Source organism: Hippocampus comes, unplaced genomic scaffold, assembly GCF_001891065.2.
Source record: "Hippocampus comes isolate QL1 unplaced genomic scaffold, H_comes_QL1_v1.1 scaffold328, whole genome shotgun sequence".
NCBI classification, from domain to species: Eukaryota; Metazoa; Chordata; class Actinopteri; order Syngnathiformes; family Syngnathidae; genus Hippocampus; species Hippocampus comes.
In genome coordinates this window covers 17,942-40,625 of record NW_017841881.1, presented here as the reverse complement: position 1 = coordinate 40,625, position 22,684 = coordinate 17,942, and the positions used below count along the sequence as shown (strand labels likewise).

Genomic DNA, 22,684 nt, shown 5'->3' with positions numbered 1-22,684 from the left:
TAAGCCCCACCGTTGTAGTCGTAATCAGCTGTTTCACCAAAAACATTTGTTTTTAACCAAAAACCAGAGAAATTTAGCTATTTGATAAAAGAAACACTTCAGTGATCCAGTGACTCAGATCGTGTGACCTATTTTGCTTTGCTGCCCGCACACCCACTCTGTGAAAATGAGCAGATACACTGGCCCTCTGGACTTGAGCAAACCCACCCGCCTCCGCTATCCCCCACACTTTTGTGCTTGGTTGAGGGAATCACCGCACATCCATAACGCACAAACGAGCAGAGTGTATGCAGATGGCAGTGAGACGTGTCATATGATTGCTATCGTGCGATCATACAGTTAGTCAAATTTTGATATTATCGGGGTACTACGTTTGTCCTGCATATCATTCCAAATCCACAAAAACATATCATTGTCAATAAATCAATAAATAATGACCCCCAAAATTTGCGGGGGAGGGTGAGTCAAGGGGTTGCCAATTGCCATTCCCCGATGTCTTTTGCATTCTAGTGTGCGACTACTGCGGCACCGGCGACCTGTACACTTACTGGCAGATGATCGGACTCTTCGCCGAAGACACGGTGCGGGTGTTTGCCGCCGAGCTGGGCTGCGCGCTGGGTGAGCTCATAATTCACGTTTGGAGTCGTCATCATAATGACGGTCAACCAATTAAGGCAAACGGCAGCTCGCTTGGTGAGACGCTGAATGTGGAACAAGTTTGTTCATTTTTGCTCTTTTTTTTTTTTTTTGTCCTATCAGGATTTCTTCACGATTTTGGTGTCATTCACAGAGATGTGAAGGTATTCTTTTTTTTTGCCAGCACATCAGCCACCCTAGTGAGGAGAAACGCAATAGAAAGCGGATTGATAAATGTTACATATCTCTCATTTCCTTCCAGATGGAGAATATCCTGCTGACAGATAGTGGTAAGTCAACATGCCCAGCAGAGGGCAGCCATGTGCTGTTTTATAAATGTCCAGAATCTTTCAGAGAACATCCTGACATCCGCTCAGTACTCATCGATAAGAATGACGAATGGAAAGTTAAAAAAAAAAACAAATAAAAACGTGTGTGTCCACTTTAATGATTCATTTGGATTAATGGTACGTTCCAGGACATCTCCGTCTGGCAGACTTTGGTTTGTCCCGTCGCTTGGAGCGAGGAGGGCGGGCTTTCACCATCTGCGGTACCATTCAATACATGGGTGAGGAACATTCCGGCACGTTGTTTAATTCCATGAATGATGAATTTAAGGGCATTGTTGTGAGCGCGCTCTGTCCGCACCGCAGCCCCCGAGGTGCTTAGCGGCGGTCCCTACAATCACGCGGCCGATTGGTGGTCGCTGGGAATCCTGCTCTTCTCGTTGGCTACCGGCAAGGTGATCAGAGAATGACTTTCCATTCTGGTCAGAGAATTATTCGGAATGGTGTTGATGCTTGATGTTCAGTACGAATTTCTCCTCAGTTCCCCCTGCCTCCAGAGCAGGACCACTGTGGCATGCTGAGGAGGGTGAGGTCTTTTCCCTACGAAATGCCCCTCAGCCTGAGCCCCCCTCTGGCCATGCTCATCACAGAGGTGAGTGCAATTGCTAAGCGGCGCCTCCCTCCTGGGCTATTGACACATTCATGCCGTTTCTCTGTGCAGCTGCTGTGCAAAATGCCCGCACGCCGACTTCGCACCCTGGATCGCTTCCAACGCCAGACCTTCTTCCGTGGACTCAGCTTTGACCAAAACCTGCTGCAGCGCCACCCTGTGGAGGTAACTGAACGCCAAACGGGGGACTCACACGCCTCATGGTCTATGAATTTTCCTGAATGGTTGCGTTGCAACACGGCGAGCCCTGCAACGGATAGCAAAATCTGCGAATAACGGCCCCTCTATCGCAGGTGATTCTGGAGCTGAGGGAGCGCCCCGACCGTGCCGCCAAAGCCCGCCGAGGCCTCGCGCTTTCACTGCAGCCGTTCAACGGCTTCGATTACGACTCAATACTTAGTCCGCCGAACACGCCTGACGCGCAGCTGCAGGGAGCCGCCCCGCGTCGGGAGGTGTTTGTTTGACTCTGAACGCCAACAATCATGACAGCTTGCAACAGTACGGTACAGACTTCCCAAGGCTTCTCTTGACAAAATGGCTGGTCCATACCTACAATGGCCGTATGTCCTCCATTGTTGTTTACTGTGTGGCCGTACGCTACACTCACTTTCAGGTTTACCCTTTCACAATGTTACATGCTGAACTGGACCGCTGACCCGATCTGCAGAAAGAATGTCAGGGACCCATGTCTGAAATTCAATGGGAAGTCAGGAGGACATATTTGAAGCAGCCATTTTGAAGCAAATTCCAGGCCTCCGACTTGGATGAACTCAGGCAATGTCATTTGCCCAAATGACTCCTGAATGAACCTTCTTTATGGGGGCTTCAACATGCCTGTAAACTGAAGAAAGGGAAAAAAAATCAACTACAAATATCCTGGTCTAAATGTGTGAATTTACAATGTCATTTGCCCAAATGACTCCTGAATGAACCTGCTTTATGGGGGCTTCAACATGCTCCCACAAAGAAACTCCCACTACAAATATCCTGATGTAAATGCATGAATTTGAGGAGTCCCTCGTACAACACGCAGCATTTAGTAGCGCCTTCCTGAGCACGATACTTCATGCACTGAGAGCACTCAAAGAGAACTTTTCCAAACCTTTTGTGTTTGCACAAAGAAACGCTATTGTTTGTGGACTTCAACGCTGCCTGTCGATATGCTGCAACTGTGGTTACGTAAAGAAAGGTCACGCTAGCTGAAGACAATGCGCCCTGTTTTGTTTTATTTGTGTGTGTAGTCACTTGTGCAAAGAAACCTGTTTTCCTGAATGATATTGACTCACACCACTGTATATACATCGGATAAAGAGCATTTTGTATTGCTGCCTCCTGTATGTACCCGAATGCCCCACGAGTGATCCTGAATTTTGTTTTGTTACAAGAATGCTTCTATATATACACACACACAGACACGCTTTAAAACCAAAGTCCCCTCGATATAAAATTTCCAAGAGAGTTTCATATGTTTACATGTCTTTTTGAACATTAAATGATCTTACTCTGCTGCTTTTGTCATTGGGATTGTGAGAAACGCCTGATTGGAGCACATTTCAACATGCGGGTTGACACACCAGTCGTTGCCCAACGCAGTCACTCTGATGACATGTGGGCGGAAAGATTAGATTCAACCCTGCACGCTGACATCCAGTGCAAACGTTCTGTCTCTGGAATACAAAATATTTTTTCACAACATCATCTCTCAAATCACTTTACATATCGTTGTGAACATTTTCAGAAAACAAGAGGGGACAAAAATCACCTACCAAACTAGTAGAGTTGCCTATATTCAAATGAATGAAAGCAGAGGTAATGTGTTGGTTGCTGTTATAGGTGGCATTCAGCCATTGAAGCTAACACAAAAGGCATCTATCACTCGTGAAAATGGGAAAAACAAGATGCCTGGATTTAAGACTGTGTCATGGTGAATTTATTTAGACAGTCTCGTGAGCCAAAACATTAGGAACAGCTATGCTTGTGACGCAATGCAGTTGTGCGCCACAATAAAACAACCAATCCAACACACGTGCTCAGAGTCAATAAAAATGCCGTATGTACGTATTTTATTTGTATAAAACTACTTAATGTGCTGGTATTTATTAAATTGCCCCGGTGTTAAATAGACCGTAGTTTGTACTACATTTTGAAAAGGTCTCATAGCGCATAGCTTCCCGAAGAAGTCAACTTCCCCACCCACCCCATTGATGGACGATGCTCCGCTGCTCATGCGCACTAGCTACCTTCCTGCCTCCGTTATGACGCAGTGCCCTCTCCGCCCCGCCCCTTCCCAGCTTCCCGAGGGTTTTGTAAAGCGTCACGTCGCTCTGCAGCTCAGTCGGTTTCCGCACTGAAGCTCGGCATCCTCCACCGTCGACCTCTTCTCTTAACTTCGCACGTCCTCCCACAAGCCAGGTAAAGGAAACGACATATCTATCTGACCACAGCGGTGAAGCGCCATTTTGTTCCCCCCCGTCGTGATGCTGCACCTTCATCCTACCTAGCTTAGCTTTTCTACTGTGAATCCTCTAGCGACAACCCTCACAAAAATGTCTCCGTGTGTCAATACGAGTCAATATCTGTTGACGAAACGTTTGGTGTGTGCGCACCATCGCACTAGGGCGAAAACGAGATGACCTTCAAGGATGACCAGGCAGCCTGTTGCGTCGTCGTAAACAAGGTGCGCGTGCTCGCTAGTGTTGGTCCAGCTATACTAGTGCTCGTGTGTGTCCGCGCGTGCACGTTTGATGTACACGAGAAAGGGATGGCGTGCGCGTGAGCGTGTAGCTGTTCCCGAGCACGTAGACATCCTTGGTGGAGCGGGGGCGGGGCCAACTGCACATCCTGTACTTTCCCATACTGCACAACGAATACAAATGCTATTCATTTCAGTGTTAAGAATTGGTGATGCGATAAATAATTGTATAAAAGAGCAATTGTAATTATAGATGGCGTTTTAATGAATTCATAAAATTCGATTCCCCCCATTTCAACAAATTTGAGTCATTGTCATGCATTTCCTCGTTAATTTAACTCTTCTTGAAAGAGTAGGGCACTTATTTTGCAAATATTATTAGTTTCTTCTGTTTTGACTGCCTTTCTTTTCTGAGACTTTTCTTCACCTTGATAAAATATAACTTAGTCTGCATTCTGATAATGCTATTAATGTTTGTCCAAAAATGGATCTGGTAACATTGTGGCTTTGTATCTCTTGAAAATCTCTTTAAAAAATTGTAGCTTATTATCTGGTAATATTAAGACTTTATTTCTCGATGAATTATTCTAATCAGTGTGAGCTAAAGATTTTCTTAAATGACACAAAGCCTGAAGTGACTTGCATTCTTTCTAAAGCAATTTACAAACAGGTAAAAACAAAAAAACCTTATTACTGGATACTGTGTGACGATAAATTTGGAAAAGTTGTCTGAGCCCACTATGAGCTGTATAAAAGGGGCTATTAAATCACCTGCCCCTTCCTGATGATTGCTGAGACAATATGGCGACACAGGCGGCCATTTTGAAAGATCCGCTCACAAGTCATTGCTTCAGAATTAATTGTGTGTGTGTGTGTGTGTGTGTGTGTGAGTGTGTGTGTGTGAGAGAGAGACACTTTGCCTCCCAAAACAAGGCCCAATACACCATGGGTTACTTTAGCAATACATTTCCATGTTCAATTTCTTTAGTCAGCAAACTAGCGGACTGGTGAATCAGCAGCGCCCCCACTGGTCTCGACAACGTATTGCACGCCATTTTGCCCCGTTTTGCTACAAAACACAATGACTCAGTGGTCACAAAATCGGTTCCTTCTTAACAAATATCTCACAAGGTTGGTAGATCCACCATTTTGTTGGTTTAAGATGTTGATTTTCTGAACACTTTGAAGCAAATGATACATCTTAAAAGACATTTGCCGAAGGTGTGTGCGATTGTCGATCCATGGCAGAATTTTTTTTCTAGTTCATTTAAGCATTATTTTCTGTTAAGGTGATGTCACAGTGTGGCGGGGGTGAGGAGGAGACCACTGTCGATGTCGCAGTGCAGAAATGGCGACTAAGCGCTGTGCAACAGGCTGCGACCGGCGGTCCCCCCACCCCCCGCCCCACTCCTCTCGTGACGCTGCGGATGGCCCCGCGTCGTGTGGCTTGTTTATATCATGACATTGAAGGTCTTTTCCCTGAGAGCTCACACATTCTTGGAATTTACTGCATGTTTTCTCGTGGAAAATTGTACAAATATTTTAGAGGTCTCAAAGAAGTCACACATTGTTGTTGGGGTTTTTTTTTTTCCTTGTGTGTCCATGCGATGCCCTGAAAGCTCTCCCAGTAGTGCCCCCTTAAAAGTAAAAAATATAAAAATTCAAAATTAGCCTTCCAGTAGTGCCCCCTTAAAAGTAAAAAATATAAAACAAATTCAAAATTAGCCCCTGAAACTAGTTTCACCTTAGCACACCTGTCATAACCGGACATCTGACAAAATCTCGAGGAACCATGCCCGACATCGAACAATAAGTCGGCAACCGTCATATTGGCCGCCGCAATCACGGCTTGGAATTGTCACTGTTAACTTCTCGGTTGCGTTTGGAAATTGCAAAAGATTTTTGCCAACCCCTTTGAGCGCATACACGACTCCATGCTTGACAAAAGATGGCCACTATTTGCTGAGCGTGCGCTTCCTCTGGGCGAACGCCGCCTTTTGTTCGCCTTTTATCGAGTGTAAACACGCGGCTGCGACCTCTTCGCGTTCACCTGCATGTGTTGTTACCTCACAACGCTCCCTAAGCCGAGGATTAGCAAGCAGGGCCCTTTGGCCGGCCTCCAGGCCCGACTCACTTTGTCAACCCGTCGGTGCGCACGGTTCTTTTTGTGCTGCTCGGCTCATTGTTTTCACATGAATGCGCCCCTCTGTGTGGAACTCCATGTGGAAGTTGACTGGACTGGAAAATAGTCCAAACTCGAGCACAAGTGTTAACGTTGTTAGCAGTCTGGACAGGGAAAAGAGAAGCTATCCACTGAATAACAAACGGAATCAAGTAAAGTAAAAGCTTTGCTTAGGTACAATACTGTAAAAAAAAAAAAAAAAAAAAAAAAACATATTTTTTTTTACATTTAGACTGTGGTTTATTTTGAGCTGTTTTGTTTAATTCTATTATGCCCGGTGTAAAATGAGCACGTACTCGCATGAATTGCGACACACGCCTCTTCAAACGTGTAGCAGACGTTTTAGTGTGGTCCCCTGAATTAAGAGTTTAATTTCATCTGTGACCATGCCTTTTCCCTGTAACTCAAATCACTCACCTCTCAAATTAGCTATCTCCATTGAAACAAATGGAAATGCCTTTAATCCGTTCCAGAAACCCAAGCCCCTCCCCCCACAAATGTTTAACTTGTTTTAAAAAAACAAAAATTTCACTCTACGTTGTAGTAATTTATAAATATATACAGGAATAACATAATTGAAAAGTATTTAAAGAATACAACCATTTTTAGCTCATGATAGCATTAAGCTAGGAGACGTTCGTCTAACACAGTTGTTTTCTTCAAATACTCGGCCTGTAAATTTTCCTCTTGTGTTAAGTTTTACGATAGACTTTAGCTAACAGTGACTGTACTTTCACACTTTCGTTGCGAAGTTTGCTGCCTCCATCTCGATTCCAAATGCTTGGGTGTTATCAGCGACCTCCTTTACAATAAGCGGCGTGAAAGTGAAATGAAAGAGCAAATAAGATTGAATGAATGGTGTGGGGGGAGACAGTCAGTTGGCGCCGTTGCTGAGGAGAGCTCGGCGAGCCCGGCAGCATCTCGTTACATAATGGCTCCACCTCGGTCTGCTTGTGCAGCAGAGCGCTTATGTAATCAATTATTTACAGCGGGGACAAGCGGTGAGAGGCGAGCGATGACGGGATGGAAAGCGTGCTCGCCGGCACGTCCCGACTGCTTGCTGGCTCCAACCAGACGGTGTGTCAAAAGTGGCCTTTTGGGGAACGCTCAGTTCGGTTAGAGCAGCTGGCGCCGCGGCGGCCATATTGGATTGGTGAGATAAAGCTGTTGAGGATCAAGTCCTTGACCTTCCCCTGCGTCCTGTGTGTTTGTTTTCAGCCACCATGACTCACCAGTTCCCCGCACTGACTCCTGCCCAAAAGAAGGAGCTGCAGGACATCGCCCTGAGGATCGTGGCCCCCGGCAAGGGCATCCTGGCTGCCGATGAGTCCACCGGTATGCTTTGGTTGTTATGGTTTTAAAACGTTAGCGTCGATGCTATACCTGCATCAAGTTTTGCGATTTCATGGCAACAACAGCCATTAAAAAACAAGCGGAATGGAAAATGTCAAAACGCGGGACTTCAAATTCATAGTCTTTTTTAATTTATAATCATGCTAATTAGTACTGCATGACAATCTTCATACATACTCTTTTTATACATTGTCTGTTGATCAAATTCACAATTTGACAGTCGTACTTTTTGAACCACCCTGCTACTGTAAAACTAACAAAGCAATAGAATTAAACACCAAACGTATCAATTTGGCCAACAAAAGTCCACTAGCTTGATGCTAACATATCAAGCGAAATGCCATACATGGGCTATTGGAAACTAGCGTAAATGTTCGGGTAGTTGTAAACTATGGACACCATGTGGAGGACACGCAGGGGCAGAATGTAGTACGACACTGAAGACACCTAAACATAAAACGTAGCATGTGCTGTCAATAGGGTTTGAGCACGACTGGTTAAAAAGGCGATTAAATTGCATCCAAGTGCCACGGGGGCGCTCGCTCAGTAGTCACCGGGGTGTGTGTGTGTGCGTCGCGTCGCTTCCAGGCAGCATGGCGAAGCGCTTCACCCCCATCGGCGTGGACAACACGGAGGAGAACCGCCGGCGCTACCGCCAGCTGCTGTTCACGGCCGACGAGCGCATCGACAGCTGCATCGGCGGCGTCATCTTCTTCCACGAGACGCTCTACCAGAGCACCGACGACGGCACGCCCTTCTCCAAGCTCATCAAGGACCGCGGCATTGTCGTCGGCATCAAGGTGCGCGCTCAAAATGGGCGCAGGCGCTATTTTTGTCCATTTTGTCTTTCCGTGGGTCGACTCTTGAAGGGGAAACGCACACTCTGCATGTTTAGGGACACACACACACACACACACACACACACACACACACACACACACACAAACTCTCTCACCGTGTTGTGTCAACACGAGGTCTGGTTTCAAGAGGAGTCTGTTCGTCACATCGATCTCATTTGGCCCCTGTAATATTTGTTGCATTGTTTATTTGCCAAAAAATGCTTCATTCAAATTTAGTCTGTGAATTAAAAATAATTGATTTGTTCTAAATAATAATGAAAAATGACACAGGTATTTCATTTTTTATTTGAAGGGCCACATTTGAGCAAATAAAATGTGAAGTGTGTAAAATGGTGAATTTTATTAATGTAAATTAAAATTATATGTGGCCCTCGGGCACAGTTTCCACACCTGTGAACAAAAGTGACTTTTTTTTTTTTTTGTTTGTTTTGCAGGTGGACAAAGGTGTTGTTCCCCTCGCCGGAACCAATGGCGAGACCACCACTCAAGGTTGGGGCGGCGACCTGCGGCGCATCACACAGACACACCGTGATCCAAAGTCTTCAGTTCTTTGACTTGCCGAGTCGAATCTTTTCTGTGTCACAGGTCTGGACGGTCTGTCGGAGCGCTGCGCCCAGTACAAGAAGGACGGCGCTGACTTCGCCAAGTGGCGCTGCGTGCTGAAGATCAGCGAGACCACGCCCTCCGAGCTAGCCATCTTTGAGAACGCCAACGTGCTCGCACGCTATGCTAGCATTTGCCAGCAGGTTGGTGTTTTTTTAATTTTATTTAATTTTTTTAGGGGCGGTGGAATTGGTGTTTTTGTGACTGCATGATTTAGACAACAACAATTGCTTTCAGCACAAAAGAGACATGACCAGGGCCGACTCTAGTTTAGAACGCCAGATTGTGATGGCGGACGCTTACAGTCAGATAGTTTCATGCCGCCGTCGCTGCCAGTCGTTCTGATAACGGTGTCGATTGTTTCACCATCGAGAGTTTTCACATTTGCAATTTCCAGTCACGTTTGCCTTTAATTGCAGAACGGCATCGTTCCTATTGTGGAGCCAGAGATCCTCCCCGACGGCGATCATGACCTGAAGCGCTGTCAGTACGTCACCGAGAAGGTAATTGCCAAAGAAATTTCCTAATTTGAATCGGAAAATCAATTTTGATGGAAAAAAATGTGAGCGCGTCCAATGGAATCGTTGTCTATTAAAATGTATATCTCACCCCATATCTCGAGACGCATATCAAATTGTCTTTTATTGGCGAGATGCGCACCCCCAACATATCTGCGCATGACCACGCGTGCCCGACCACCTGCAGGTCCTCGCCGCCGTGTACAAGGCTCTGTCGGACCACCACGTTTACCTGGAGGGCACGCTGCTCAAGCCCAACATGGTCACCGCCGGACACGCCTGCCCCAGCAAGTACAGCGGCGAGGAGATCGCCATGGCAACCGTCACCGCCCTGCGGCGCACCGTGCCACCCGCCGTCACCGGTGAGGACGCGGCGGACTTTTGCATCATTGCCGGCGCGGAGGTCTTGCCGCTCACTATTTGTCGTCGGTCCTTTTTTTTTTTAGGCGTCACCTTCCTGTCGGGCGGCCAGTCCGAGGAGGAGGCCAGTGTCAACCTCAACGCCATCAATACCTGCCCCCTGGCCAAGCCCTGGGCGCTCACCTTCTCCTACGGCCGCGCCCTGCAGGCCTCGGCCCTTCAGGCATGGAAAGGGGAACTCAGCAACGAGAAGGCCGCCACCGAGGAATTCATCAAGCGTGCCGAGGTGGATGACGTTCTCAGAATGGGGCAGCTCACAAAAACTTGAGCTGTGTAAATGAAATGAAACTCCCCAAGTGTGTTTCCAGGCCCGCCAAAGCCACCGATCCAAACACTGGCTGTCAAATTGGGACTTTTTATGAAATCCCTTGACCGGCTCTTTTGACGCATGTCATTTCTTGTTTTTCAGGCTAACGGCTTGGCCGCCCTGGGCAAGTACGAGACCTCCGGCAGCGGCGGTGCGGCAGGACAGTCCCTCTACGTGGCCAATCACGCCTACTAAAAAGGAATCACGTGACCTAGTTAGACTTATATCTGCTCTGCTATTAAAACCTGAAACCCTTCCTCCCCACGCACTTCCTCCATTCATGCATCACTGGCCTGCGCTGTCGACTGAACTTCATCACAGTGATTAAAACTTTAGGTGTTTAAAAGCAAAGGAGCACACCGAAAGGGAGCTGTTGTATTTTTATGATCGAACAAATCAAAACAGTTGAAAATATTTTGGGTGGAAAGGACCCCAAAAAAAAAAAAACTAAAAAGAAATAGGCTTTTGTCTCCTTGTTTGGGATGCGTGTGAGACTCAACAAGGTGACATTGAGGAGGTCTGAAAAGACACAAGGGACTCCACTTACAAGCCGCCACTAACCAATCAACTTTGTGTGTGTGTGCGTGTGTGTCCATGTTCGCTTTAAATTACACAGATTTAATGTATACGGTTGTGCGACGCTGTCAATATTGTGTGACATTCCTCTACCCCCAGGATTGGAAAGAGGTTCATTATGATGATTTGCTTCTGGGGAGTCACTCACTGCTGTATTGGATCAACTGTGACGTTTGTGTTGTTAATAATGTTCTTGAAGCACTGGCTGTGTCAAATAGTGAAAACAAATAAACTATATTAAACAAAAAGTCGAGGTATGTCTGCGTGTATTTTTCTTGTCGTCTTCATTATATATTTTTTACACGTTGCTGCAACTTTGTACGGTAGAAGGCAAGTTATTCAACTGAGTAATTGTTTAATTTTAAAGTGACTGTCCTGTTTTGTAAGTGAAATGGGTGGACCTATTACTTCAGAATGTAGGTGGTGTACTATAAAAATGCTGTCAATGCATTGCATTGCAATGCAAAGTAGTTTTTCTAAGAACCATAAAACAACTGAAAATGCCAGTCAAGCCAATAATTATTTAAAAAAAAATACAAAACATTTTTGTTCATTTGTGCTCAAGTAAAATGTGTACCAGTCCTAGTAATTTAAATTATTAAAGCCACCGTCTTACATGAAGATTTAAAAAAATCTCCCAAGTGTGTGTGAGGGTTTATTTATTTATATATATATATATATATATTTTTTTTTTAATATGCCTTCAAGAAACGGGCAGTCTTTGGCCGTAAATTGTCGTGTGCTGTCGTCAATCCGCTTGGCTCAGTGACGTCTCAAAAATGATCACGTGATGCGTGACGTCAATGTCCCGTTTCAATAGCAGAAATGGCCACCGCGGAAGTGGGTGAGTACTTGCAGAGTAGTGCTCGATTTTTCCTTTCCATTTACTTTCTGTTGGTGACTATAACTACCTGTGGTGGTCGCGTCCTAATGAAATCTTTGCTTGGCTACTGTTAGCCCAGCAGTGAAGGGAAACGTATGAAACCAAAAGCTATCTTTTTTCTAATGTCACATTCTACATTCAATAACTTGCTGGAGGTAGGACTGGGTAACATGACTTTAAAATAAAATCTGCGGTTGTTTTCATGGAAATCCCATTCCGAATTTTAACAGATGATTTCCCCTTCAATAAACCATCAAGTAATTGACAATTTCATTGTTGAAAAGAAGCTTTATTCCTTTTTTTTTCCTCCCTATATGCGATTTTCTTTATTGCTTAAACTTGGACAGAATATAATCGAAATATATTCCCCTATTTTTTTCAACACTGACCATGTCGTTGTAAACCAGCTCCACTCTTGGTTGTTAATTGGGAGCAGTGCATACACGTGAGGATACGCTTTAGAATGGCTGTAGAAAGCCACTGTTGTCATAGTTGATTATGTAACATGGGTTCATGTAATGTCTCTGCTGGATGCAGAGCGTTGATGCTGAATGATCTTCAGTTGAAGTGCTTTGCTGCCATTTTGCAATTAGGGCTAACTTGCTGATAATATCGAGTTAGCTTTCTTTCAACAATCCTCAAAATGTAGTCATAAAACGACACGTTCATTTTTCAGAGAGGAGGCGCGCGCGGCTCGCCACCATGTCTATCGCGGCCGTTGTCATCCTCGTGGGAATCCCCCTGTGGTGGCGGACCACTACCACGTACCGCGCCTGGTTGCCCGTGACTCAAATTCAAGAACTGGCGAAGCTGCAGGTCATCATTTGTGCTCCGCTTGCACCTCTTCCTCTGCCTCGTTTCCGCCTTTTAAAACGTGCCTCCTTCTTCTTCTCCTTGTACGCGGTCGCAGCTTCTTCTGAGTGCTGACGTGGAGGTGGTGTTTGCACGCGGGACGCTGACACCGGAACAGCAGAAGAAGATCACCGTGACACACACGCAGGATGAGGACCACGACATTAACGGTAAGTTACTACGGTGCGTCTTCGGCAGACGTTCCGAAGGCAATTAGGTGGTTTCACTGTCTGCACAAACTGCTGCTAAATTTCTGCTCGATCAAATTCCAAACTTGCGGCACCACTTAAAAGTGTCGGCAAAGTGTTGTTTCATGTTTTCATTATATTCCAGGAGAGACTTCTTTAACTTACAGATATGAGACACGTTATCGCACAGCAACAATCATGGAGGAGGACGCCTTGAGCCAGCCTAGTGCTGTGGGTCAGTTTCACAGTTTACTCGCCTCACTCGCTTGCGTCGGGTGCTCTTTGGATTTTAACATATTGTCCGATCCTTTTGTGTCTCCTCTCGCTGTAGCGACCGATCTTTCCCTGCATACGCTCAGCGAGAGTCCGTGTGGCTCGTTGGTGGTCTACGTAATCCCAGAATCTTCTTCGCTCCTGCCTCAGGTTCAAACTTGCGTATATATGACCTGATGATAGTGGTCGCGTTGATCTCTTGGATTCATTTCAGACAATGAATGATTGGAGTCATATAGCACCAAGAACAAGTACGACATTTTCGAGAAGAAAATAATCGGTCAATTGACACGATTCCCTGCCGCTAACAGGACGTGGACGTGTACGTCGGCCAGCGGCGGACGGCCTTGCTGCGCGTGGCGGCTGAGACGAAGGCGGCCAAGACGCTGGACCAAGTGCTGGCCGCCGTCGAGCCGCGGGTGAAGGAGGTGCTGCAGGTGATGTCGTTCAGCCACCACGACATCACGGCCGCCCTCGGCGACAGAGTGCGACTGAGCCCCGGAAGCCCGCAACGCAAAGCTGACAGCATGAGATCATTCAAGTCCAGTCCGGGTTAGGAGCACTGCACCCTTTATACACGCAGCCCATATAAAAAAAAATAAAAATCACATTGACTGAATTCCTGGGTCATGTGATGTTTGCCATCACGTTGTTGCTCGGCGAAACTCACGGGGCACAATGTTTACTGTTTGCCACCTGTCTTATAGGTTACGAGATCACCTTCAGCCTGCTGAATCCCGACCCCAAGTGGCACCGACTGCATTGGGACATAGAGGGCGCCGTGCGCACCTACGTCCAACCGCTGCTCTCCAAGCTAAGCCCCGTGGCGAACTTTAGCGTCGACTCGCAGGTGACCGACATGTTTGGTAGAATCAAGGATCACTTATTTTTATAATTTTATATAATTTCATGAATTGAACGTTTGTGTTTTAAATTTAGCATTGTATGTAATAATCAAAACACTTGTCAATGGACCGCAATCATATGTTTCTGGTTATGACTTTCTAATGCGCAGATGCTGCACTACACCATGCTGGGCGTCAACGCCCAATTTGACGCCAGCCACGACGCATACACGCTAAGCGTAGAGAGCCTCGCGCACGTCATCAACCCCGTGGAGGCTCGACTGGGTAACTCAACGACCGGTCACTTGCCAGGCATCCGATTTTTCCTTCCGAATGCGTCAAAATGACCGTTGCGGTTCCTTCTGTTGATTTCTTCTGCGGCCAGGCTCTAACGCCGCCTCATCCAACGCGCTGCTCAACTTCCTGCTGTACGTGCCCGACCCCCAACACTCGCCGCTCCGCATCCTCGATCACCAGAAGCGACAGGTCGCCTCCAACGCCTTTCACTCGCCGCGATGGGGCGGAATCATGGTGAGAGATGACTTGCGGTGGCAACGTTGACAGCCGGCTGGGACCTTTATATAAATATACACTGACTCCACTCTATGCATTTTCTTTACTTGAATTTTGGACTTTTCACCTCAAGTAATTTTTTTCTTGAAATTTTTCAACTTGCCTGCATCTAAAAAGTTGTACCGTTTTTATTTTTTTTTTTCAAAAACTATATTGTTTTTTTTTTTAATCCAAGTTATTTCCCACTATTCGGTTTTTGCAAAAAAAAAAAAAAAAAAAAGCTCTGCTTTTTGAGAAATACTTGACTTTTTTCATCTGTATTTTGAAAGTATGCAAACTTTGAAAACAGACTTTTTTTTTCTCCCATATGTCAAACTTTGTCACTCCACAATGTCGTGTGCAGTGATTCATATCGGTCTGTTTTCCGAGGTTTACAACGTGAATGGCTTCTATGAAGCGAATGGAGAGGCTGTCGACGTCAACATCAACATGGCCGAAGTGATGGGCGTCTTCCTCGCACAGCTACGGTACCATCTCGCATCGTAAAAAGAATGACTTTGTGTTTTTCTGTAACATCATTCGATAAATCTCCTCCCCAAACAGTCTGTTGCTGGGCGTGCATCCCTCGGCGCCTCGAGCCGGATTTTTGGTGGCGCCGCCCGGCAGCTCGGGCCTGTCGGACTGGGAGCTGGACCGCCTCATGTGGAGTCGCAGCGTGGAGAATGTTGCCACGGCGACCACCACCATCACGTCCCTGGCACAGCTGCTGGACCAGATCGACAACATCGTCATCAACGACAACATCGCACAGCAGGTCGGACTCTAGCGCGTTGGTCGTACATGTGAATTTTCGAGAGGACAGTCCTTTTTCAGAGAAAAAAAATGTTGACCAAAAAAAGTCCACAAAAAAAGGGAAAGAAAGGCGAAAGATATTATGCATTATAGTCACTTCACTATTTTTTTAAGCAGGTATTTTGGAGGGAAATAAATGAAGATTTGTTTTTTTTTTTAAAGAAAAGCTTTTGAGACAAGTTTGGGGACCTTTTTGATTTAAAAAAAAAGTTTTATATTTTTGAGAAAATTTATTTTCAATTTTCTTTTTTCTTTTTATTTTTTTTACTTAAAAAATATGACTGTTGACTGTATAAAGTTTTTCTAAAAAACACAGCATTACTCACATAAGACTGCAATATTTTCTCCAGCATATCTGGATTTTTTTTTTCTTCTGGAAAAGAAACACCAAATTTTCGAGAAAAAAAAGAAAATCCAACTTTCTTGGTCTGTGTTTCGCGCAGGTGTCGAGCGCGATTGCTTCGCTGCAGCTGGCTACGGCCGAGCTGGAGTCGGGCAACCTGGCCTTCGCCCTGCAGTACAGCAAAGAAGCCATCCTGGCGTCTGAGCGGGCCTTCTTCGACCCATCGCTGCTGCACCTGCTCTACTTCCCCAACGACCAGAAGTTTGCCATCTACATCCCGCTCTTCGTGCCCATTTGCGTTCCCCTCGTGCTGGCGCTGCTCCAAATTATGTCGGAGGTGCACCAGAGGCGCAGGGACAAGCAGGCCAAGAAGGACTAAAGCGGTGAGAATTGCTACCTTTTTAGTTGATCCCCCCCCCCATGCAAAAATTAAAAAAAAACAAAAACAAAAAAAAAAAACAAAAACAAAACTGCAGGTACTGTACATGCATTTTAAAGGGCAACAAAGCATTGTGTTATTTTCTGCATCAGGGATTTGAAGTAATTTTAAGGAGTGCCCATTGCGACTGTTCAACACTACTACTGGACTACTAAACAATGTTTTTTATATTTGAAGTTATTGAAAAAGTAAAAAAAACAAACCTTTCACGCCCTTATTTTATTTGTATTTATTTTATACAAGGTGACATGAGAGATGAGTTTAGTTCATCACAGTTGTGTCATAAATCATCTTGCTCCATCGAAATGAATTGAAATGCCAAGAATGTGTTCTGTTGCACCCTAGCGGGGTGAAAAAAAGAGAACTAATCTAAAAAAAACAAAAATAAATGTTTGTAATGTGTTTTAATAAGAAATGTTGTGGACACTTTAGTTTGAAGTGGAAACCTTTGAGTCATTTCTCGATTTTACATTTCAGAGAATTCAGCCTACATTCCGGCCGACCAAAAAGATTTGCGAAACTATACCATAAAAGGAACATGACGTCTGCCATTTTTGTTTGAACGAGCCATTTTATGGTCATTTTGTCCATTTCCGGGGGTTCTTCACAGCGAAAATCCTCATAACACCTTTATTTGTTCTTATTGTCGGAATGACATCTGTCCACCTCAGAATCTTTTCGCTTCTCCCGCCACTGTTTGTACCGCATCCGGGTTTTCTTGTATCCGAACCTGCCGATGTCCACCATGAAGACCCACGCCAGCCCGTACATAACTACGCCGCCCAGCTTCATCACCACAGTGGTCCTAGGCGAGGTCAGCTCGCAGTAGAACATGGCGGCGCCCACGCCCACCCGCACGGTGGCGAAGAGGAAGATGAAAAGCAGGTCGACGGCGTCGCCCAACAGGCTGTCGTAGCGCCCCAGCCGCCGCAGGAACCAGCGGGCCTGCAGCAGAGGGTTGGTGAGCTCGCTGCCGAAGATGACGGCGCACGTCTCGCACGCCGACACGCCCGTCAGCAGCGCCAGCAGGATGCCGACGATGCTGGCCGCGTGGTGGCCCAGCATGACGGCGCCCTCGCTGCCGAAGCGTACGCACCAGGCCATGTCGAACAGGAAGTAGCCCAGGCAGACGCACAGCGCGGACGTCTGCAGAGCCGTGTTCTCACTGCCTGGGAATGACACATTTATATGTAATAAAGACTCATAATTCAGCTAAATAAATGCATCTAACACATCTCAGTCCGTGTAGTGGCACTTGAATTTCTGCATAGCAACAAGTGGCCTCTTGAAAAAGTTAATTCTACCTGGCAACAAGAGTCCATGCAAGGAAAACTAAATTCTGCCTGCCAACAAGTGACCATACAATGAAAAATAAAATCTACCCAGCAACAAGTCGTAGAACAAATGGCCTTTCAGATCGATTTGTGACTTCTACTTATTGATAAACTGAATACAAAAAAATGCATTACTATGATTTAAAAAAAAAAAAAAAAAAAGTCAAACGCGGACTGACCTGCGTGTGTGAGGGGCCAGGGTCCGTCCACAAAGACCACGTATGCCGTCAACATCACAATGGCGACGCCGTGCGTCAGCGTGACGAGTCGACAGTTCCACTCGGGCCCGCGCTGAGGCGAAATCCGACACAGCAACGCGTAGAGACCCGACCAGACCGCCAGGCTGCACAGAACCTCCAGCAGCGCCGCGCCCGCCCCCGCCATCATCAACGCACTGAAATGGTCACGGATTTCACTCTTATCTTGCCTGGTTCATTGCAACATTATGGCAAAACCCCAAAAAAGGTCACACTCAAAGTGTGCTACACAGGCTCCCTCTAGTGGTATCTGAAAGAATCACTGCCCAAGTACAGTTCAGTTGTATTTAGCTTGAAAGGTCTCGAGAGAAATATTCCAACAGTTGACCGCACACAACGCACACGCCAGGGACTGACATGCAGTTTGATTTGTAACATTGAAGGTAATTATTGATCAACTTAAAAGGTTCTTACCATGACACCAACAGTTAGTTTCCATCATGGCATCAGAATGCTTGAAGATGATCATATTTCTGACAGGAAGGACCTCCGCGCACCTCCTCACTCGCCTTCTTCCAAAGGTAATCCTCTTAAAGGATTACTGTCTCTGTCTGCTTGCCGACTCGCATGATACGTGCAGCCCAGCTCAGATGAGATGCCCCCCCCACCCCCCTCAGATCTGACTACCTCCTACCCCTTCCACCTGGGCCCCCTACTCTAATTTATTTTAGATAACACATAGACAAACAACAGTTCACAAATCAAACGTATGGACAATTTCGAGTGTTGCACTAATTAATGTTTTTGGAATGTGGGAGGAAACTGGAGTACCTGGAGAAAACCCACCGTACCGCCTATAATTTACTAATCCTAATTTAATACTTTATCTCATTTTTACTATAATATAAATATTCTCCATTTTTATTTGACATATTTCAAAATTAAGAGTGTACATAGAGTGTATGTACAAAAAAGGACATTTTTGAACTCAAATATTTAATTATGCTTTAATTTTTATTGAATAATATTAATTACTGTGGACCAGCACTGAATTAAAAAAATATTTGCAAATGTAGAATTTGTTGCATGAATTCATTGTGTAATTTCGTAGTAAAACGTTAGGAGGCGTACAAGTGCGCCTCTGTCTACCACGAGTCAATGACAGAGCGGACGAAGAAGAACGTAGAGCGGAAGTAAAAACATTTTCTTTCCGCGTTGAAGATGCCGGTGTATAAACACACGAGAATGACACTTGGAACCTTTTATCTCTAAACGTTTTCCTTTCTCGCTGAAACACACGAACGGTGGAAGGTAGGTTTATCGCGTTTCGTGTGCGAATATTTGTGTCAAAGAAACACATGTACGTATTACTCTGCTGTCTGCTAGCATGCTAGCAGCACGACATTTAAAGTCCTTTCAGGTCTTTGTGTTTGTATGAATGTGATTTTATATTGTGTAGACTATGTGTGACTTCGGGAGTATGTGTACATGTTTTTTTTTTTTTTTTAATCAATGAGTATTTTTTTTAAATCATGTCATTTTTTAATGTGTTTTTAAATGATTAAATATAAAGTAGGTCTCATTGCCTCAGACCATTGTTGTTGTTAATTGATGTATTGCAGTTCAGCATTATGTCCCTTCCACGTGCTCGACGGCGCCTCCTCTCCGCACTCCAAGTCCCCTGTTGCGGCCACGCAGCGTTCAGCAGTGCCTCGAACCCGCGGGAGAAACCTGACGCCGGCGGTCCGGTCTTCCAGTACGTGGGCCAGCACAGGAAGCCCAGGCACAAAGTGTTCGTGTGGGGCTTCAGCTTCACGGGAGCCCTGGGCATTCCCAGCTTTGTGATTCCCGACAGCGGCAGGAAAAAGCCACGCAAGTACCAGCTCACGCCTTACCGTCTGGAGACCGAAGACCAGGTAGGAGCACATAAAGGCGTCCCGCCTCCAGCTGCAGTTGAGTAAATGATGACGTGATTTTTCTTAGATCTCCTCTGCCGCCTGCGGTTACGGCTTCACCCTCCTGGCGTCTTCCACCAAAGACGTCACCAAGCTGTGGGGCGCCGGCCTCAACAAGGACTCGCAGCTCGGCTTTCAGCGCACGCAGCGCAGCCGGCGTAAGATTTATGGCACAGTATTAATATTCCTCGTAGTAGTTGTAGTATTAGCGCAGGTATTCATTCTGTATTCATTGTACAATAATTTCAATAACTTTCAGTAATTTAATAATTTTTTTCTTAATTATGTATTTAAAATTGTGTAGAAGATATTCTTTCAAATGACATCATTTATTGTTACAAACTATACACAAAATTCCGTTTTAAAAATATTTGTCATAACGATATATTTTTTTCTCACTTTTCATTTTTCATGTTCTTTTAAGTAATAATTTCAATTTCTGATACGATGCTCAAAATGATTGTATTTATATTTCCTCTTTTATTTATTTTGGATTTGTGATATAATTTTTCTATTTGGTGTGTTATTGATTCGATTGTTAATTCAATTGTTAAATTCGACTCGGAATCCCTCATATTGCGCCGATGACTAACAGCGTCATCCCATTTTGTGTGTGTTCAGATCACAGTTACGATTACGTGTTGGAGCCGTCGCCCGTACAGCTGCCTCTGCGTGAACCGCAGAAAACGCGCGTGATGCAGGTGTCATGCGGGCGCGCGCACACGCTCGTGCTCACCGATCGCGAGGGAGGTCAGTCACAAACCCTGTGTGGGAGGTTGAATCTTTATACGTATCATTTCAATGAAGAGTGATGACATTTTAAATGGAGTGACTGTCCCGCTTGAATACTTTGTAAAACTGTGCTTTTAAATGATCTCTAATTGGGTTAATGTGTCCCCCCGTTTGTCTTTCACGTGACATGCGTTCCTCTCAGTGTTCAGTATGGGCAACAACGCTTACGGCCAGTGTGGGCGACATATCGTGGAAGACGAAGTGTACGGGTATGTCGTTGTTCTCGTCGCTAACGCCGGCCGCGTTTCCAAGCTGACGTTTGGTCGTGCCTTGACAGCGGCAGTCACGCGATCCACAAAATGGAGGGCGTGGATGGCCGCGTGGTGCAGGTGGCGTGCGGACAGGACCACAGTCTCTTGCTGACGGAGGCGGGGCGGGTCTACGCCTGTGGGTGGGGAGCGGACGGACAGACGGGTCTGTTTGTCTAATATCGAGATATATATCTGTCCAGGTTATTGCACATTGTCTCATATTGAGAACTCTCAAGATATTTGGTGCTTGCAGGTCTGGGGCACCACAAGGTGTGCCCCACCCCGACCGAGGTGCTGGGGGAGCTGTCGGGGGTGAAGGTCCAGCAGGTCAGCACATACGCAGACTGCAGCCTGGCCGTGTCCGCCGACGGACAGCTGTACGGGTGGGGAAACTCTGAATACCTTCAGCTGGCCTCCGTCACGGACACCACCCAGGTGAGCGCGACCAGATTGTAGGGAATCTTTTTTTTTTTTTTTTTTAATAATGTTCGTGACTTGTTGCTGCCGTATTTTAGGGAATCTTTTTTTTTTTTTTTTTAATAATGTTCGTGACTTGTTGCTAGGCAAAGTTTGACGGTTGCACCTTTGCTTTCTAGATCAACTCCCCTCGTCGGTTGTCCCTGCCAGGCTGCGGTCGGGTGGTGCAGGCTGCATGCGGAGGCACACAGGTGGCTGTCCTCAATGGTTAGTCTGTCCAAACTAAAACAGATATTTGGAAAAAAAATGCGTCCTTTTTTTTTCCCCCTCACACACACTTCTCAACTAACTCCAAGTCTTGACATTCTCTATTTCATCGATTGAATTCACTTCACCACATTTCGGTTCAGCATCTTCAGTATCCGCACGCAATTTCTCCACCAATTGCATTTTGCTGTTTTTGCAAACCTTATTTGCCATTTTTTTTGGTTTGTTTGTTTCAGAGCGAGGCGAAGTGTTTGTATGGGGCTACGGAATTCTGGGCAAAGGCCCCTCGCTATCAGAGTCTGGCTCCCCCGAGATGATCCCCCCGTCCCTGTTCGGACGCTCTGACTTCAACCCCTCCGTCGTTGTCAGCAAGCTCCGATGTGGCCTCGGTCACTTCGCCGCTGTCACGGGTAAATTGTCGGCTTCCTACGATGTGACGCCGCAACCTGGGGTAAACGACTCGCTTGATGCTTTTTGGGTGATTGCAGATCGTGGCGAACTCTTCGTGTGGGGGAAGAACCTCCGAGGGTGTTTGGGTATCGGGAAGAGGGACGATCAGTTCTTCCCGTGGCGAGTAAGGGAGACGCCGGGGGACAGTGGGGGCATGAAGTTCACAATTAGTAAATACATAAATAAATTAAAAAAAACAAAACAAAAAAAAAACCCTTTTTGTGTGCAATAAATCAAATAATGATAATAATAAAGAGTTTAATTCGCAATCCCAAAATAATTCATGCTCATTTTTCATGGGATCGTTCGTGACCCCTACATTTATACTTCGTAACCGGTGTTTTAATTTAATAAAACATATTACATGTATTTGGAAAAAACACACTAAAATTAACACACAAAATAAAGATGACACATTTTAGTAAGAAAAAAAAAACTGCACAGAATAATGATGTTTCATGGAAGTGTCTGTGTTGTGTCCAGGTGACTGTTCCCGGTCAAGTGGTGGATGTAGCGTGTGGTGTCGACCACATGGTGGCGCTCGTCAAGTCCCTCCTCTGAGTTGGAATGCAAGAGCGCCTTCAAGCTAGCTGTGGGGTGGGCCGACCAAAATCCACTGAGGTGGGACTTGGGGGGACGGGTCCAACATGAAAAAGAACTCTTATGAACACTTGAAGCACCATCGGACGTTTGGAAAGTAAACCCCCTATTTTAAAAAAAATTGTTATT

At 45.7% G+C, this 22,684-nt stretch overlaps 5 protein-coding genes across 6 annotated transcripts in view; 4 read left to right on the top strand and 1 right to left on the bottom strand.

Annotated features, from left to right (window-relative positions):
* rskrb (ribosomal protein S6 kinase related b) overlaps window positions 1–2,443 on the top strand; it is a 4,751-nt gene extending 2,308 nt beyond the window's left edge. The window contains exons 6-13 of the mRNA XM_019859600.1: window positions 511–618; window positions 760–800; window positions 899–926; window positions 1,115–1,204; window positions 1,290–1,378; window positions 1,465–1,575; window positions 1,645–1,758; window positions 1,887–2,443. Coding sequence (XP_019715159.1) covers window positions 511–618; window positions 760–800; window positions 899–926; window positions 1,115–1,204; window positions 1,290–1,378; window positions 1,465–1,575; window positions 1,645–1,758; window positions 1,887–2,057 — 752 coding nt within the window. The 3' untranslated portion in view covers window positions 2,058–2,443. The remainder of the gene's footprint in view (window positions 1–510; window positions 619–759; window positions 801–898; window positions 927–1,114; window positions 1,205–1,289; window positions 1,379–1,464; window positions 1,576–1,644; window positions 1,759–1,886) is intronic.
* A 1,432-nt stretch (window positions 2,444–3,875) lies between these two features.
* On the top strand, window positions 3,876–11,355 carry aldocb (aldolase C, fructose-bisphosphate, b). Of its 2 annotated transcripts, XR_002166999.1 has the most exons (10): window positions 3,876–4,005; window positions 7,686–7,802; window positions 8,409–8,620; window positions 9,115–9,169; window positions 9,266–9,426; window positions 9,703–9,786; window positions 9,989–10,163; window positions 10,248–10,447; window positions 10,631–10,819; window positions 10,850–11,355. XR_002166999.1 is itself a non-coding variant. In XM_019859601.1 (9 exons), exons 2-9 carry the CDS (start codon window positions 7,691–7,693, stop codon window positions 10,721–10,723), a joined length of 1,092 nt encoding a protein of 363 aa, XP_019715160.1. In that variant the 5' UTR covers window positions 3,876–4,005; window positions 7,686–7,690; the 3' UTR covers window positions 10,724–11,355. The 2 variants fall into 2 exon arrangements, 1 of the variants encoding a protein (XP_019715160.1); XM_019859601.1 differs by having other exon boundaries at window positions 10,631–11,355.
* Window positions 11,356–11,867: 512 nt separating this feature from the next.
* Window positions 11,868–16,273, top strand: pigs (phosphatidylinositol glycan anchor biosynthesis, class S). The gene is made up of 12 exons (XM_019859613.1): window positions 11,868–11,948; window positions 12,664–12,803; window positions 12,898–13,009; window positions 13,173–13,262; window positions 13,359–13,450; window positions 13,612–13,852; window positions 14,008–14,150; window positions 14,316–14,430; window positions 14,531–14,676; window positions 15,088–15,185; window positions 15,262–15,472; window positions 15,954–16,273. Exons 1-12 carry the CDS (start codon window positions 11,930–11,932, stop codon window positions 16,230–16,232), a joined length of 1,686 nt encoding a protein of 561 aa, XP_019715172.1. The 5' UTR covers window positions 11,868–11,929; the 3' UTR covers window positions 16,233–16,273.
* Window positions 16,274–16,503: 230 nt separating this feature from the next.
* On the bottom strand, window positions 16,504–18,116 carry LOC109509767 (transmembrane protein 136-like). Its single transcript, XM_019859614.1, has 2 exons — window positions 17,806–18,116; window positions 16,504–17,461 (listed from the first exon to the last, which is right to left on the bottom strand). Exons 1-2 carry the CDS (start codon window positions 18,011–18,013, stop codon window positions 16,923–16,925), a joined length of 747 nt encoding a protein of 248 aa, XP_019715173.1. The 5' UTR covers window positions 18,014–18,116; the 3' UTR covers window positions 16,504–16,922.
* An 870-nt stretch (window positions 18,117–18,986) lies between these two features.
* Window positions 18,987–22,523, top strand: rcc1l (RCC1 like). Its single transcript, XM_019859615.1, has 11 exons — window positions 18,987–19,134; window positions 19,446–19,739; window positions 19,807–19,936; window positions 20,400–20,528; window positions 20,713–20,779; window positions 20,848–20,984; window positions 21,075–21,256; window positions 21,418–21,505; window positions 21,742–21,915; window positions 21,994–22,079; window positions 22,439–22,523. Exons 2-11 carry the CDS (start codon window positions 19,455–19,457, stop codon window positions 22,514–22,516), a joined length of 1,356 nt encoding a protein of 451 aa, XP_019715174.1. The 5' UTR covers window positions 18,987–19,134; window positions 19,446–19,454; the 3' UTR covers window positions 22,517–22,523.
* Window positions 22,524–22,684: the final 161 nt, after the last annotated feature.

Excerpts from the sequence above, each read along its gene's own strand:
- aldocb (XM_019859601.1), top strand. The coding sequence starts at position 7,691 with ATGACTCACCAGTTCCCCGCACTGACTCCTGCCCAAAAGAAGGAGCTG. Across the intron at positions 7,803-8,408 it reads GGCTGCCGATGAGTCCACCG|GCAGCATGGCGAAGCGCTTC; the intron begins GTATGCTTTGGT and ends CGTCGCTTCCAG. Across the intron at positions 9,427-9,702 it reads ATGCTAGCATTTGCCAGCAG|AACGGCATCGTTCCTATTGT; the intron begins GTTGGTGTTTTT and ends CTTTAATTGCAG.
- pigs (XM_019859613.1), top strand. Across the intron at positions 12,804-12,897 it reads AAGAACTGGCGAAGCTGCAG|CTTCTTCTGAGTGCTGACGT; the intron begins GTCATCATTTGT and ends ACGCGGTCGCAG. Across the intron at positions 13,263-13,358 it reads GAGCCAGCCTAGTGCTGTGG|CGACCGATCTTTCCCTGCAT; the intron begins GTCAGTTTCACA and ends CTCTCGCTGTAG.
- LOC109509767 (XM_019859614.1), bottom strand. The coding sequence starts at position 18,013 with ATGATGGCGGGGGCGGGCGCGGCGCTGCTGGAGGTTCTGTGCAGCCTG. Across the intron at positions 17,462-17,805 it reads CTGGCCCCTCACACACGCAG|GCAGTGAGAACACGGCTCTG; the intron begins GTCAGTCCGCGT and ends TGTCATTCCCAG.
- rcc1l (XM_019859615.1), top strand. The coding sequence starts at position 19,455 with ATGTCCCTTCCACGTGCTCGACGGCGCCTCCTCTCCGCACTCCAAGTC. Across the intron at positions 19,937-20,399 it reads GCGCACGCAGCGCAGCCGGC|ATCACAGTTACGATTACGTG; the intron begins GTAAGATTTATG and ends GTGTGTGTTCAG. Across the intron at positions 21,506-21,741 it reads ACAGGTGGCTGTCCTCAATG|AGCGAGGCGAAGTGTTTGTA; the intron begins GTTAGTCTGTCC and ends TGTTTGTTTCAG.